Source organism: Parastagonospora nodorum, assembly GCF_000146915.1.
Source record: "Parastagonospora nodorum SN15 chromosome Unknown scaffold_1, whole genome shotgun sequence".
NCBI lineage: Eukaryota > Fungi > Ascomycota > Dothideomycetes > Pleosporales > Phaeosphaeriaceae > Parastagonospora > Parastagonospora nodorum.
In genome coordinates, this window is record NW_001884549.1 from 1,383,155 (window position 1) to 1,396,435 (window position 13,281).

General features: G+C 51.4%; 6 protein-coding genes across 6 annotated transcripts; 1 reads left to right on the forward strand and 5 right to left on the reverse strand.

The window, feature by feature from the left end:
- Window positions 1–79: 79 nt before the first annotated feature.
- Window positions 80–999, forward strand: SNOG_00607 (hypothetical protein; the record flags this gene model as incomplete). Its single annotated transcript, XM_001791236.1, has 2 exons — window positions 80–242; window positions 566–999. The coding sequence occupies 2 exons, from the start codon at window positions 80–82 to the stop codon at window positions 997–999; spliced, it is 597 nt and encodes a 198-aa protein (XP_001791288.1).
- A 1,260-nt stretch (window positions 1,000–2,259) lies between these two features.
- Window positions 2,260–2,923, reverse strand: SNOG_00608 (hypothetical protein; the record flags this gene model as incomplete). The annotated part of the gene is made up of 2 exons (XM_001791237.1): window positions 2,260–2,732; window positions 2,794–2,923. 2 exons carry the CDS (start codon window positions 2,921–2,923, stop codon window positions 2,260–2,262), a joined length of 603 nt encoding a protein of 200 aa, XP_001791289.1.
- A 51-nt stretch (window positions 2,924–2,974) lies between these two features.
- Window positions 2,975–3,976, reverse strand: SNOG_00609 (hypothetical protein; the record flags this gene model as incomplete). The annotated part of the gene is made up of 1 exon (XM_001791238.1): window positions 2,975–3,976. The coding sequence occupies one exon, from the start codon at window positions 3,974–3,976 to the stop codon at window positions 2,975–2,977; it is 1,002 nt and encodes a 333-aa protein (XP_001791290.1).
- Window positions 3,977–4,792: 816 nt separating this feature from the next.
- SNOG_00610 (hypothetical protein) lies at window positions 4,793–6,355 on the reverse strand (the record flags this gene model as incomplete). Its single annotated transcript, XM_001791239.1, has 1 exon — window positions 4,793–6,355. One exon carries the CDS (start codon window positions 6,353–6,355, stop codon window positions 4,793–4,795), a length of 1,563 nt encoding a protein of 520 aa, XP_001791291.1.
- Window positions 6,356–8,345: 1,990 nt separating this feature from the next.
- Window positions 8,346–10,209, reverse strand: SNOG_00611 (hypothetical protein; the record flags this gene model as incomplete). Its single annotated transcript, XM_001791240.1, has 5 exons — window positions 8,346–8,537; window positions 8,586–9,007; window positions 9,138–9,531; window positions 9,582–9,961; window positions 10,017–10,209. The coding sequence occupies 5 exons, from the start codon at window positions 10,207–10,209 to the stop codon at window positions 8,346–8,348; spliced, it is 1,581 nt and encodes a 526-aa protein (XP_001791292.1).
- A 964-nt stretch (window positions 10,210–11,173) lies between these two features.
- SNOG_00612 (hypothetical protein) lies at window positions 11,174–12,983 on the reverse strand (the record flags this gene model as incomplete). The annotated part of the gene is made up of 2 exons (XM_001791241.1): window positions 11,174–12,632; window positions 12,685–12,983. 2 exons carry the CDS (start codon window positions 12,981–12,983, stop codon window positions 11,174–11,176), a joined length of 1,758 nt encoding a protein of 585 aa, XP_001791293.1.
- Window positions 12,984–13,281: the final 298 nt, after the last annotated feature.

The following is a 13,281-nucleotide window of genomic DNA, read 5'->3' on the forward strand; positions in this document are numbered from 1 at the left end:
AGGTTCCGTGGGCCGTGGGCGGTGCGCGGAGACCTTAGTGCGTGGTTGATCACTTTGCTACCACGACCACGATTTCACGATGTCTTGCTGCATTATGGCGGTGCACCAAGTAGAGCTGCTCGAAGACGGACACCTCGCGCATTACGGTTTATTTGAGCTGTTCGCCATAAATAAACAAGTCGCGCATTGCCGTCGAGTCGATATCCTGGTGCATGTCACCATGCTTGATCCCGTACGCAGTGGTAGGTACCTGCAACGACAAAAAGGTAAAACTCGACACCAGACGAAAATCACTCTCCGTCAATTCCGACCAGATGGAGCAATAGTAGAACGTTTCTTGCTCATTGTTTTTATAATCGGTAATATCAGTTCCTGCTGCCAGCACCAGGCTGGCATGCAGCCAATGAGCGCGGGGCTTCTCAGGCGGCGGCTGCTCCCAGTTCTTTCCTTCCTTCTTCCTTCACACATACATCGTTTCCGAAGAGCGATAGCTGCATCTGTGCGGATTACACTCGAAATTTAATCAGCAGAAAAGTACCAGCACTTGCCTCTCGATCAAATATAGCGCCATGTCTGCGGAGACGCCACAGTTGGACTGGTACCGGCCGAAGTGGAATGCAGCAAGACATCCCACCTCATCTGCTCATGTACGGACCTCCTCCAGAAGCGCAACCACCAACAGGTCTAGAGCCGGACGATATCTTCAACAGGTTGAAGTGGTCTATTCTAGACCCTCCGTCAGATGTGCAAATCTTCGGACTAGACAATCAAGGATTCTTGGAATGGCAACTCCTTTCCGATCCTTCCAACAACTTGCTATTTGATGTAGCAGCAACAGATCCTCCGCAATCACGCTTGCATGTATCAATCGAACTATTGAATAGCTGGTGGCACTGGCACGACTCGTCAACCCAGCATCTACGCCCAGCACAGTTGCTCTTTGAGAATGCAGAAGGACAGTACATCTCTGTGAGGCAGTTCATTGAGGCAGTTCATTGAGGCAGTTCATTGAGGCAGTTCATTGAGGCAGTTCATTGAGGCAGTTCATTGAGGCAGTTCATTGAGGCCGTTCATGGCTATGCACTTCCTCTGCGCAAGCTTCTTCTGCGATGCACAGATGTAAACGACCCCTGAGGTCAAGATCGCGCGCGATTCTTCTTCGATGGGATTACGGGAGGTTCGGGAGTTGTGTCTGGACAGCGAGAGGTGGCGGTCAATGTTGTCGATGATCCTACAGGTGATGGAGAGAAATGCGCCTGGGTTTGGGAAGATGTGGAGAATAGAGTGCAGAATCAGTCGTGTGCGCCAGGAGTAATTGCGAATGGCATGAGAGTAAGAGGCGGATTGTCAGCCATGACGACGCGTGGTACAAACCGCCAACCTTTTCTCGAAATCAAGGTTCGTGGTAGAGTAATGACGTTACGGAAGGCTTGCAGTAACCAAGGCTTTCACGCCAGTTTCGAATTCGGCACGCCTGAAGCGTGCTGCCCTGACCTGTTGGGGGTGCTGCGCTACGTGAATTGCTGGCAAAGCCCACTACAGAGAGATTGTATGAGGGCCAGCGATGAGAAACAGAACACCAGCACCAGTATACTAGGAGAAGTCCTGCCTGTCCTATCAGATGTAAATCGTACCGAAGTACAAACTCTGCGAGATCATCTCGGCCCAGACACCAGATCAATGGGATACGACGAAGTATACGGGTGCTGGTATGCAAGCGACTTTACTATTACAGTGCCCAGCTCGGGAATTTTCCTAATCTGTATCCTGCTGCCGACTCTTGCGAAATTCGAGACCTTACACTGCCCCGACATGAACCATTGCAAGAGCGTTCTAAAAATCGAGGACAACGACATCAGTATGAGCGTGAAACGGGATCTGTGGCAAGATAGAGGTGCAACGCTAGAGTGAGTCCAAAGGGCGACTTCTACTCTCGGCTTCACCTTGTAGTTGGCGCAACATGCGCCTACGAGCTAGATGTGATGCCAGGCAGCGCCAAAAGTTAGTGCCGTCTCTGCATTTACACGACATTAGCTAATGGTCTTTAGACATATGCTTATTTTAAGCTTAGATGAGTCTGAATGTATACGCAGCTTCAAGATACATTTTACTTTGGTTCATATAAATGTTTAAATATATACAGGGTACCTCTTCACCTCTTCTCTCTGTTGGAAACAGCGGGCAGGAATTTTGCTGACGCCAGGGGTAGATACTAGGCAGTCCACGACCAACCAAAGCTAGTCTTTGAAAAGACGAATACTACAACCCCAACTGCCCTGACACAGAACTGTACACCTGTCGCCCCTCGAACCAAGTCTTCAAGACAGTAGCTCCCGCAAACTCTCCCTGACTAAAGTCCCGATCAACAGCAATAAAGTTTGCCATCTTCCCCACTTCAATGCTACCCTGCAGGCGATGTCTGCCCACAGCTTCAGCACCTCCCAGCGTGATCATCCGACAGAGCGCAGCAGCAGCGACCTGTTTTTTGGTGAGGCCTTCCTGAACTGGGCCAGGCACCTCCAGATTCTCCACCAGATGTGCAAGTGGATCAAACAAACTCGGGCTTGGAGTTAGGATCCAGTCCGAGCCAATTGTCATGTGCGCGCCTGTTGCCAAAATATCATTGAATGGCCACCTCAGTAGATGGGGCGCAGCCTGCACCATTGGAGAGTGCCAGACCGCTGGAGACATTTCTGCGGTGAGGCCAAGGCGTGCAATTCGCGACACGTCATCTAGAACATAGATCAGCTTTCAAACATCATCGCACATGTCTCCCCTTATGGCTTTATATACCTGGATGGACCGCATTGCAGTGCGCAATTTCGTGCTTCGGGCCGTTAGGGTTCTGCTTCCGAACAGCCTCGTAGGCGTCCAACGCGAGCCGCATGCTCCCGTCTCCTGCTGCATGAATCTTACACGTCATGTTCTTAGCGTCGTATCTAAAAAGTTGCTCGACCAATTGGTCATGAGCAATCTAAACACGCTTGGCGTCAGGATGGCCATGTTCGTCCAGGCTGCATTGGGTGGAGTGTGGTGGCAACGGAGCGCCGTCGAGGAAGAACTTCACAAACCCTGTATGAACGTGCTTGCTCTCAAAGGCCTCTGCGACATTTAGCAGAGCTGCTTGAGATTCTTCGCTATCGCCTTGCGTCTCCGGCGCAGCGACAATGTGCGTGCAAATATCGAGAGGCAGGCGATTCTCGGCCTCCAGCTCACGCACGGCATGGAGATAGACAGTGTTGGCGGATGATTCCTGCACAGATGTGATGCCGTACCGGTGACATTCAGACACGGCGAATTCGATGACAGTCTTGGCGTAGCTAAGAGGAGTGCGCGGCAAGTGTCGCCAGACAGAAGACATCGCTACCTCGATGATCTCTCCGGTCAATGTCCCGTCAGGTCTTCGAAAGTACGCTCCTCCTGGCGGGTCCTTGACATTTTCATCGAGGCCCATTTCACGCAGTCCTGCGGTGTTGACGAGAATCCGATGGCAGGATATCTCCCGGACAATCACCGGATTGTCCGGATACAACTCATCCAGGTATTTCCTGTCAGGAATGCCATCTGCAAAGTTGCTTGCCTGGTAGAAGTTGCCGATAGTCCAGTTGCCCATCACATTGGAGTAGGCACAAGCACACGATGCTGATTTGATGTTGCTGGCAAGGGTCTTGTCACTGCTCTCCCAACCGATGTGCGCTTCACCAGTGCGTTGGCATCCCGCAGCCAAGAGATGAGTGTGCGCGTCGTGGATGCCTGGCATGACAAACTTCCCTTGCAATTGATACTGAACAAGCCGCCTGCTCTGTGCGAGAGCTCGAATCTCTTCATTCGAACCGACAGCTTCGAATCTGCCATCGGGGCCGACGATGAAGGCTTCAGCCCAAGGTTGTGCGTCGTTTATGGTATACACCCGTCCGTTGACGAAGGCTGTGGCATTTTCCGACCCTTTAGATGAATAGAACGGAGGTGCTTCCATAATATAAGGCGCAGGTAGCTTTTAAAAAATAAATGATACTATGTCAAAGTCAATAATACGTCTGACAGCCTAGATATCTTGACTGGTTCAAGCGGAACCGAAAGATGCTACAACACCAAAACGCTAAACTTACAACATATCTGCTCACTAGCCAGACAATTGAAGTGGGTTCTTACCGAGCGAAACGGAAGATCCGGACCTCGGTTATGGTAGTCTAAATCATGCGATTGTACAGTCGTACAAACATTACTTGTACGATCGGATACCAAGAAACACCGAAGCAGTTTTTGCAGCAAGCAGATTGGCTCATTGGTAACACCGAAACACCGAAACACCAATGATCCTGACTGGACGATTGAGTTAGCCTAGACGTCTTGACTGATTTGAACGGAGCTGCAAGATGCTGTAATACCAAAATACTCACTGTACAATACACCTGCTCACTGGCCAAACATGTGAATTGAAATCTTACCGAGCGGAAGTGTAGATCCGTGCCTCGGCCGACTAAATTGTAGGCTAGATACAGTAGCGTAAGATTACGCTAACCCACAGTCTACCACACTATGACATAATTGCAGTCGGCCAAGCGGAGGTGACTTTAAAGACGCTGCAAGCCATCAAATTATCATCGTTGTGGTTTGAAGAATGAAGCGGATTGGCCCATCTGGCAACAGAGAACTAAACGTCACCGATGATCACAACCGAACAAATGCGTTGGTGTAGCGCGGGATTTTAAGTGAAGATGTATCGTAGGCACGGTCACGCGGCGAAGTCCCGGTGCAGGAATATTAACTCAATCCACCAGCATACCCGGAGTTATTCCGCATAGTCAGCGTAGGAGAAATAAGCCAACGTCAACCTCCCAGAAGGAGATACGACCTCAATACCCTCGGCACCCTGATCTGGATAGATGAGACCCGACAACGACGCGACACCTTCGTCATTCACAAACGTCTCCACTGAGTTGTAGTCGACATAAATCGCGAGTTCGACTGTGTTTCCACCAGCAGGATTGATTGCAGTTCGCACTGCATCGTAAGCTTGCTTTGGTCCCGATACCAAAACATCCGCAGCAGAGCCATCAGATGCCCTGGCCAGGAAAGCCTCGTTCCTGGAAAAGTTGTACCCGATTGTTGTGTTGTACGCTCCATTCGACTTGATGCGAAAGTGGACTTCGTCGCCATCGTCGCCGTCTGCCTTGGTGACTGTGGCGCGAATGACATACGCACCTCCGGTGAGACCAGGAGGAAGCGATGCCGTTGCCGGGTCTGTTGTAATAAATGAGCCGTTCGTTGAAACAGGACGTTCAAACTTGTCTGCGTAGCCTACGATTGGGACGCTGACCAGGATGGGAGTACCGCCGACTGTGCGGTACTTGACTTCTCGCACCATACTAAGCTGTCCTTGATACCCGCCGTAGTAGGGCAACGTGTTAGCATATTCCCAATTGTTCATCCAGGCGATGGCATAGCGGCTACCAAATTTGTCGTTGGGGTTATCCCAGCTGACAGTGGCGTAAAAGTCCGGGCCTTCGTCCATCCACCTCGGGACGCTAGTCGTGGCTGTGAAGTGAGTGCCGTTCCATGATCCAGACCAGTAAGCTGTGCCTGTCGTCTTTCCAAACTTGTATCCATTAGCACCAGTGGCAAGGATCCAGGTGCGTGAGGCGGAGATGCCGTCAAGGTCGATCTGATACATGTCGGCGCACTCGAGTGTGCCTAGGTCAACACCAGAATTGATGGGCGAGAAGCCCGAGACGTAAGCCCAAGTCTTGAGATCTTTCGAAGTGTAGAAGCCGATTTTGCTTCCTTCCGAAAGCGCAATAACCCAACGATCTGCCGTATCATCCCAGATGATCTTGGGGTCTCGAAATGCTGGTTTGGCGGCAGCGTCCGGGCTTGGCATCACGGGATTTCCATCGTATGCTGTGAAAGTAGTTCCGTTGTCGCTGGAGTAGAAAAGAGACTGCTGTTGGATGCCATCTTGCATCTGAGTGAGAATTGCAACAACAGCATTCTGACCAAACCCGGCTGTGTTGGCTGTGTCTACGACAGAGCTACCAGTCTCGATATCGCCCAATACCACGCCAGTCACAGGGTTTGGCTGGTACTTATGGATGACCACGCCCTTGCGGGTCCAGTCCACCATGTTGGCGCTAGTGGCGTGGAACCATTCAGTACCACCCGCGCCGGGATTAGACTTGTCCCAGTTGGAGTTGTAAAGGTAATAGAGATGCCAGTCACCTCCTGCGAAGACTGGGCGTTGAGGGTCATTCAGCCATTTCTCTCCTGGAGTGATGTGGTAGCTTGGTCGCGTCTGGCCAGCGATCAAGGGAACTACGCTGACTAGCAGTAAAAGTGAACGTAGAATGCCCGGCATTGTGACTGAAGACGTGAAGAGTTACAAAGAAGACAGTCAGCTTTTCTCAGGAAGATAAGAAGTAATTGCAAGTACGGTTCTTTGCCTTATAAGCTTCCAAGCCTCTATCGCTTGTGCTGGATGGAGCTGGCTTCGGTGAAGAAGAGCTTATGCATAAGTTCCCGCTGCGACTTTGCATGGTTGTTCGGCAAATGGGTAAAAATGCCACTTCGACCGGCTGGGGTGGGATGCATCAGCCGATCATTGGGGTGCATGGAAGAGAGTAAGCGGATTCAACCAAGATCGACAGAATGAACCCTGCATTTCCGGGGATGTGTGGGGTTGCGGGGACAGAGCCTGCAGGACATGACTTGCAGGAGCTAAAGTCGGCAAGGTAGTTTAAATAACCTACTCTCGTCGTTCAACATCCCGCAAATCTTTCCGAGGTCTTCGCCGATGACGAAATTCGAGGCTTGAAGAGACTGCACTGATGATATGTGATGCGGAAGAATTACCACCCCGTGTTGACGTATGGTTACTTGGATATGGAAGTACTCCCGTCATCTATGATGGTAGCTTCTTCACTAGCTCGAGGAGCCGTGGCGCAACCACGTTTATTTTTGACGTGAATGATTTCCAGAGAATGAAGCGCTTTTCGGCCTCGAGCTGTCCTGGTAGGTTTGCAGCTGGTCGTGGTGGTATGCAGAGTTGGGTTTTGTCAAAGCTTTCGACAGCCATAAGACAGAGCTTAGGTGTTAGATAAAAGACGTTGCTTTCAGGTCAAGGCAAGGATCGAAGATGAAAGACAATACTTTCAATTCAAAGACAGGTCTGGCAGATCTGATGCTAGGATCGGTGCTCCCGGCAAAGGCGAAGAGAAGACCGATGAGGCTAGGTGCACGCTTAGAGACTGCGCTGCTTGCTGCAGCTGCATATTCTGCTCGAGGATAAGCTACATGTGTCAGCTCCAGCACGACTCACAACTGGTTCCGATGCCTTACTTCGGGAATCTTGCCCTGGTCGAGCTTGCTGACGGAATGGGCATCGCTAGGTAAAGATAAACCAGGCGCTGCTTTCCGAAGTGGTAGAGGTCAAGTGCCAGTGAAGTCTCAGGCGCAGTTGGTGTTTCTGGGGTTTACTTCTCGGTCGAGCCTGCTAGCTATAATGCGATCCGCTATGGCAATGGCCGCTTTCGCTCTGTCTATGGTTGCCTGCTCCTTTGCTGGATCAATCTAAGGCGTTGAACACCTCGCAACATTCCGCCATTTTCGCTTGGCAAATACTTCACTGAGCTCGGCAAAGGTGGGAGGTTCCCTGTCGGATTCTATGCTTGATCTGTGGTGGAAGAGGAACGAAGCTTCATCGCGCGAAGAACAGCTTGACGCGTCCTGACGCTTGGTGGTTCCTTCCCCATTAGTCAATATTATGGATGCCTCATACTAGCGTGCCATCATAAGACCTGTATGTCTTCCCTCACTTTCACGAATTAGTCGAGACTATTCAGCTTGTGCTTACCTCTCTGCGCACTCCCCCTTGGTCTTTGCCTTTATTTGACACAGCATCGCTGTCTTGGTGATGCGTGATCAGATTATGAGACGATTTAGTGCGTTCGGCGAGCACGTGGTGAGTGGCTCTTGACGCCCCAAACATCCACCACATCTAAGATCGCACCTGCATGCCAGCAAGTGCACTCCGAGCGGCCACCGTCTTATCCATGCGTTTGTCTGTACGAGTTCCGATTGTTCAACGAGCCTGTATAGCTTCAGTTCGCGGAAAGATCTTGCTTTGTATCCTCTGGAGATCGTGAAGCTCTACAGTGTGAGAGAAGCGGATACTGCTCGCACACAATCAGTGCACATGGAAAGGCATCTTCGGCTCTGCAGTAGCCTTCAACACAAGTTCATCTTGTAACATTCTTGCCTACAGCCTACGTTTCCGCATTTCGACCTAGCGACTTCGGATCCCTACCATATGTGTATCAATGTCCTTCCGAATCCCATCTACGACCGCATCACGACGATGGCGCATCCTCTACATGCATCAAGCGCACCGCTCTCGTGCTTGCCTTCCGTGGGTTCGGCGCTTCGAAGATGGCATCCAGCTCTTCCAAGGTGATTGACTTTGTCTCGACATAGAAGAAGTAGATGAATACGAACTCAAACAGGTCCCAGAATACGAAGAACACATAGAACCAGTAGCCGATCTACAGCATATTAGCTACACACACGCTTCTTTCAAGATGAACACTCACATTCTTAAGGGCAATTGGTGCAGCGAACGTGTTCACGAACCCTGCACATCCGGACGTCAATTGGAAGATACCCATGCCCTTCGCACGCATGTCGTTGGACAGGACTTCGCCGGGGTAAATGGGTTGCATTGAAGTGAACGCGAGCGCAAAGACCGAACCGAAGATGTAGATGAATGAGATCGAAGCGACGGAAGCTGTCTTGCTGCCAGTGTTGACGAAGTCGGCCGCGGTCCCTGCTGCGATGGCTAGACAAACTGCCATACCGACTGTAACACCCATAAGCATCTTTCGGCGACCGACGACATCGTGAAGGCGCGCGCCGATTATAGCTGGGATCCAGCCTCCGATTGCGTAGATGATGTTGAGGAGTAGCTGTGTGCTGGGGTCGGTGACCCCAACGTAGGCCACGAGTGTGGGGAGATCTAAAAAGAGTCAGCACGGACACCACATATGCAGAAATAAGGCGAGATCTTACAGTAGGATACAACGCTACAATCACAAGTTAGCTAGCTTTTCTTCGTCTTGCATTGGATTATCAAACTTACTTGTTGCCAGAAAACTGCCCGAACCACGCAAAGGTCATGTTCAACATCATCCGGTAGCGGCGTGCACCCGTCTTGAACAAGTCTCGGACATCAAAGTAAGTCTTCCAAGACATGAGTCCTGTCTCCAGAATTGCGCGGCGCATCTCAGCCATCTCGAGTTCGACCAATGGATGCGTTTCATCGCCGTTTGCGTGAATCGTACCCAAGACTTTGCGTGCCTTTTCGGGTTGGTCCTTTGCCATTAAGTATCGTGGCGACTCTGGGCAAAGCCATATGAACACGGCCACGATGGCAGGGCAGATCATCTGCAGCCAGAGTGAAAGTCTCCAAGCTAGAATGTTGCCGTCGTTGCCCCAGCGCTTTTGCGAAGCGTAGACGACAGACGTCGCGATAATTGATCCCTGGGGCATTTCGTAAGCACTTGAGATTCGTTTCTGAGTGTCACACTCACCAAATAATACAATGTATTGTACATCCCTGCAACAGTGCCGCGGTACTGCGGCGGCGCAATCTCAATCAGGTACAACGGTGCTGCGGTCGTTGCGATGGTCGAGAAGAAAGAGAGCAGGAATCGTCCGCCGATGAACGCAGGGATCGTGGGAGCGACAGATGTTACAATGGCGCCAATACAGGTCCCTACACATCCGACGAAGATAGGCCACCGGCGGCCATGCCAGTCCGATACCCAACAGAAGAAGGCTCCAGTCATCTGACCGATCTGAAAAATTGCAAAGACAATGCCTGTACCACTGTTGCCTTCCTTGGGGAGATTGTAGTAGGAAGTGTAGCTTGGGACGGCGTTGATGGAGCCCATCAGTGATCCGTCATAGCCTGTTTCTCGTCAGTACGCTATCCTTCATGATGATTCCATTGATACAGGACGTACCGTTCATCGTGGAACACAAGTACACCAGCAAGCACACAGCATAGAGATGCAAGGAGCCACGACCCCAAGTGTTTATCGGCTGGTTCTTGAGTATGGTCGTGAGATCACTCTCTATCGCAGTCGTAGACTCGCCATGCTTCTCAGGTGACTCCTTTTCATCGTGCATGATGTACGGCTTATCGGAGCTGTTCATGATCGCGTTTCCGAACGTACGCTTATAGGAATGTCGTCGAAGCAACACGAAATGTGAACAAGGATGTGGGGTTTGTCGATCAAGAGGACAAGTACCATATATACATGGTTGATACCTCTTCAAACTTTGGCATCATTTCTATGTCCGCAAAGTCGAGGATGTGCTGATCAATTTGGGCACGGAATGTTACCGCCGAGCGAAAATCGATGGAATAGGTTTGGCGCTGATGCGATCTCTCGGGAAGCCCGTGGTCACGGATCGCGTCAGGACTGTCACCGTACAAGTGTGTCCGGGGAGGTTGAGCTAGAATGGCGGCTCAAGTAGGGCGTCCAAGCCCAGAGCCAGCGTGCAGCATCTCGCTGTACCGAACATTCACGTTCTTGGAATGTGGCTCGCACGATGTGATGTGATTCGGTCGCATCTCGGTTGCGGGGGAGACTAGCATGTCTCTCGTGCCGTGGATTAGTGTGGTTCTAGCGTGCGAGTGTCGCCAGACCCCTCGTTGAAGCCAGTCTTTCCCTTTTCTGGCACGGAGCAGCCACCCCCGTGTCTGACTCGTGGGAAGGAATTTGGCGCGAACACACCGCATCTCGTCCTTCACACTGATACAATCTCACGGACAATGACTTGCCGTTGTATCTAGATCGGAGGCTTCATTTAGAGAAGTCTTTCAATCGGCTAACCATGAGTGCCCAATATTGTCACTTTCTGGCGACATCTTTCAATGCTTTCCTCGTGTTGGAAATGTGACAGCGAACGACACCTAAGTACAGGTGAAGATATTCACGACTACCAAGTGCTACTATGTCATAGAATAAGTATCGTATTATATACCAGCCTGTTTAGACTCGATTATCAGTGCCTTCTAATACACTCGAAGGTGGCATTCGATGCAGGCAACCTTTCACTCATACTCATCCGTATATACAGTTTTCTCTCCACTGACACCATCTAGGCAAGTCATTTACCACGAATCCTGGCTTCTCGACGCTCTCCTGAACCTCCTTGCGCCCTCGCCACCAGCCTGGCCTTCACCGCCAGCTTTCCCCTCGCCACCAGCTTTACCTTCGCCGCCAGCCTTGCCTTCACCTCCTGCTTGGCCTTCACCACCTACTTTGCCGGTACTACCTGGGACAAGTCCAGCATTCGCATTACCGCCGCCGTTCGCGTTGCCTGCATTGGCACCATTACCGGTGTTCGCTCCAGCATTGGCATCATTACCGGCATTGTCACCAGCGTTCGCGTTGCCAGCATTAGCACCAGCATTCGCGTTACCGGCATTGGCACCAGCGTTCGCGTTGCCAGCATTAGCACCAGCATTCGCGTTACCGGCATTGGCACCAGCATTTGCGTTGCCAGCATTAGCACCAGCATTCGTGTTACCGGCATTGGCACCAGCATTTGCGTTGCCTGCATTGGCATCATTACCGGCATTCGCTCCAGCATTCGCGTTGCCAGCATTAGCACCAGCATTGGCATCGTTCCCAGCGTTGGCGTCGTTGCCAGCGTTTGCGTTGCCAGTGCTGTTCCCAGCGTTGGCATCACCGGCGTTGGCGCCAGCATTTGCGTTGTTACCGGCGGCAGCACCATTGCCAGCATTCGCGTTGCCAGCATTCGCGCCCCCAGCATTGTTACCGGCATTGGCACCATTTCCTGCGTTTGCGTTGCCAGCATTCGCGCCAGCATTTGCGTTGTTACCGGCATTGGCACCGTTGCCAGCATTGCCATTGGCATTGTTTCCACCGTTGTTACCAGCGTTATTTCCTTTGTCACCATTGCCTTTGTCGCCCTTGTTCTTCAAGAAGCCTTCCTGGTCCTGGTTCTGCTGTGCGTTGCCATTCTTGCCGTTCTGAGATGGCTGTTGCCCACCTTTGCCGGACGCAACTACCTCGAACTTGGTGCAATCATCCTGAGCGCCGCGCTGAGCCACAGGCATGTTGACCGGCTGGTGATTGCTAGCCGATATCATGGTGCATACACGGTAGATGCCGACAGGGAGACCATCTGTAACAGTGGCCTTGAGTAGACCTTGCCCGTTTCCGTTATCGTCAATGCCCTTGAAGAAGGCGAATGTGGTTGGGTCCGGAGGTGTGGTCGCTTGCAAATTGCCAATGTCTTGGACCGTAACGTGGCAATGGCCGATAATATCGCCATTCTGGTTCAGGTTTTGTGGCGCAGTGTAATAGTTGGTCGTGGGGTTGACAAAGAAGCCAGCGTCAAGGTGCTGAGTCTGAACCACGATGTCGAACGTGGTGTCAGAAGGGACTTTGACACCAACTTTGGGTTCAGTGATGACGGCCGTGACCATGTTGGTCTGCGCGGGGATCTTGCCCATAGGTATGCCATTGCAGGACCCGGTCTTGATCTGCATGCCATTGGTGAGTTCTGAGCCCTGGCAGAAATTGATGAAGTTTGCTTTGTCGCTGGGTGGTAAGTTAGTGGTGCGATCAGTATTGAGTTGTCAGGAATGCTTACACAGCCGAAGGTGCTTGTCCAGGCTTGATGCCCTCAGTTCCTGTTTCTTGGCCCGTGAGACCGCTAGCGGACTGAATGAGGTTGTTGTTCAAGCAAGTCTGGCCAGCGTTCTGACCACCGTTCTGGCCACCACCGTTCTGGCCATTTTGTTTTCCATTCTGTTGCCCTCCTTGCTGACCTCCTTGACCTCCGCGCTGCTGCCTAGCTACTATGTTAACCTTGCTGGATACATCTACGGCGGCTCCCTCGATGAGGCCTGCTGATGCGAGGGACGCAATGAGGAGAACAAGAGAAACCATTTTGAAAATAATACAAGAATAAAGAATGATTGTAAAGAATGTAAGCCGAACTGGTCGGGAGTGAATAGCCTAAAGAAAAGAATGTATGACTTGGAAGGACTGTACGGTCGATGAGAGGGAAAGCGCGCTCATTTTATCACCGCCTGGCTGCGACATGCAAATGCCCTTGAGGGAGTTTGCTCCGTGATCCCATCCATGGGAAGGCTAGTAAATCCAACATTGTGGTTTTACAACTGCGGCACAGACCGGATCTCGGCTCCGAACTTGGCGTTTACTAACTAGAAGAGGAGAGCCTGAT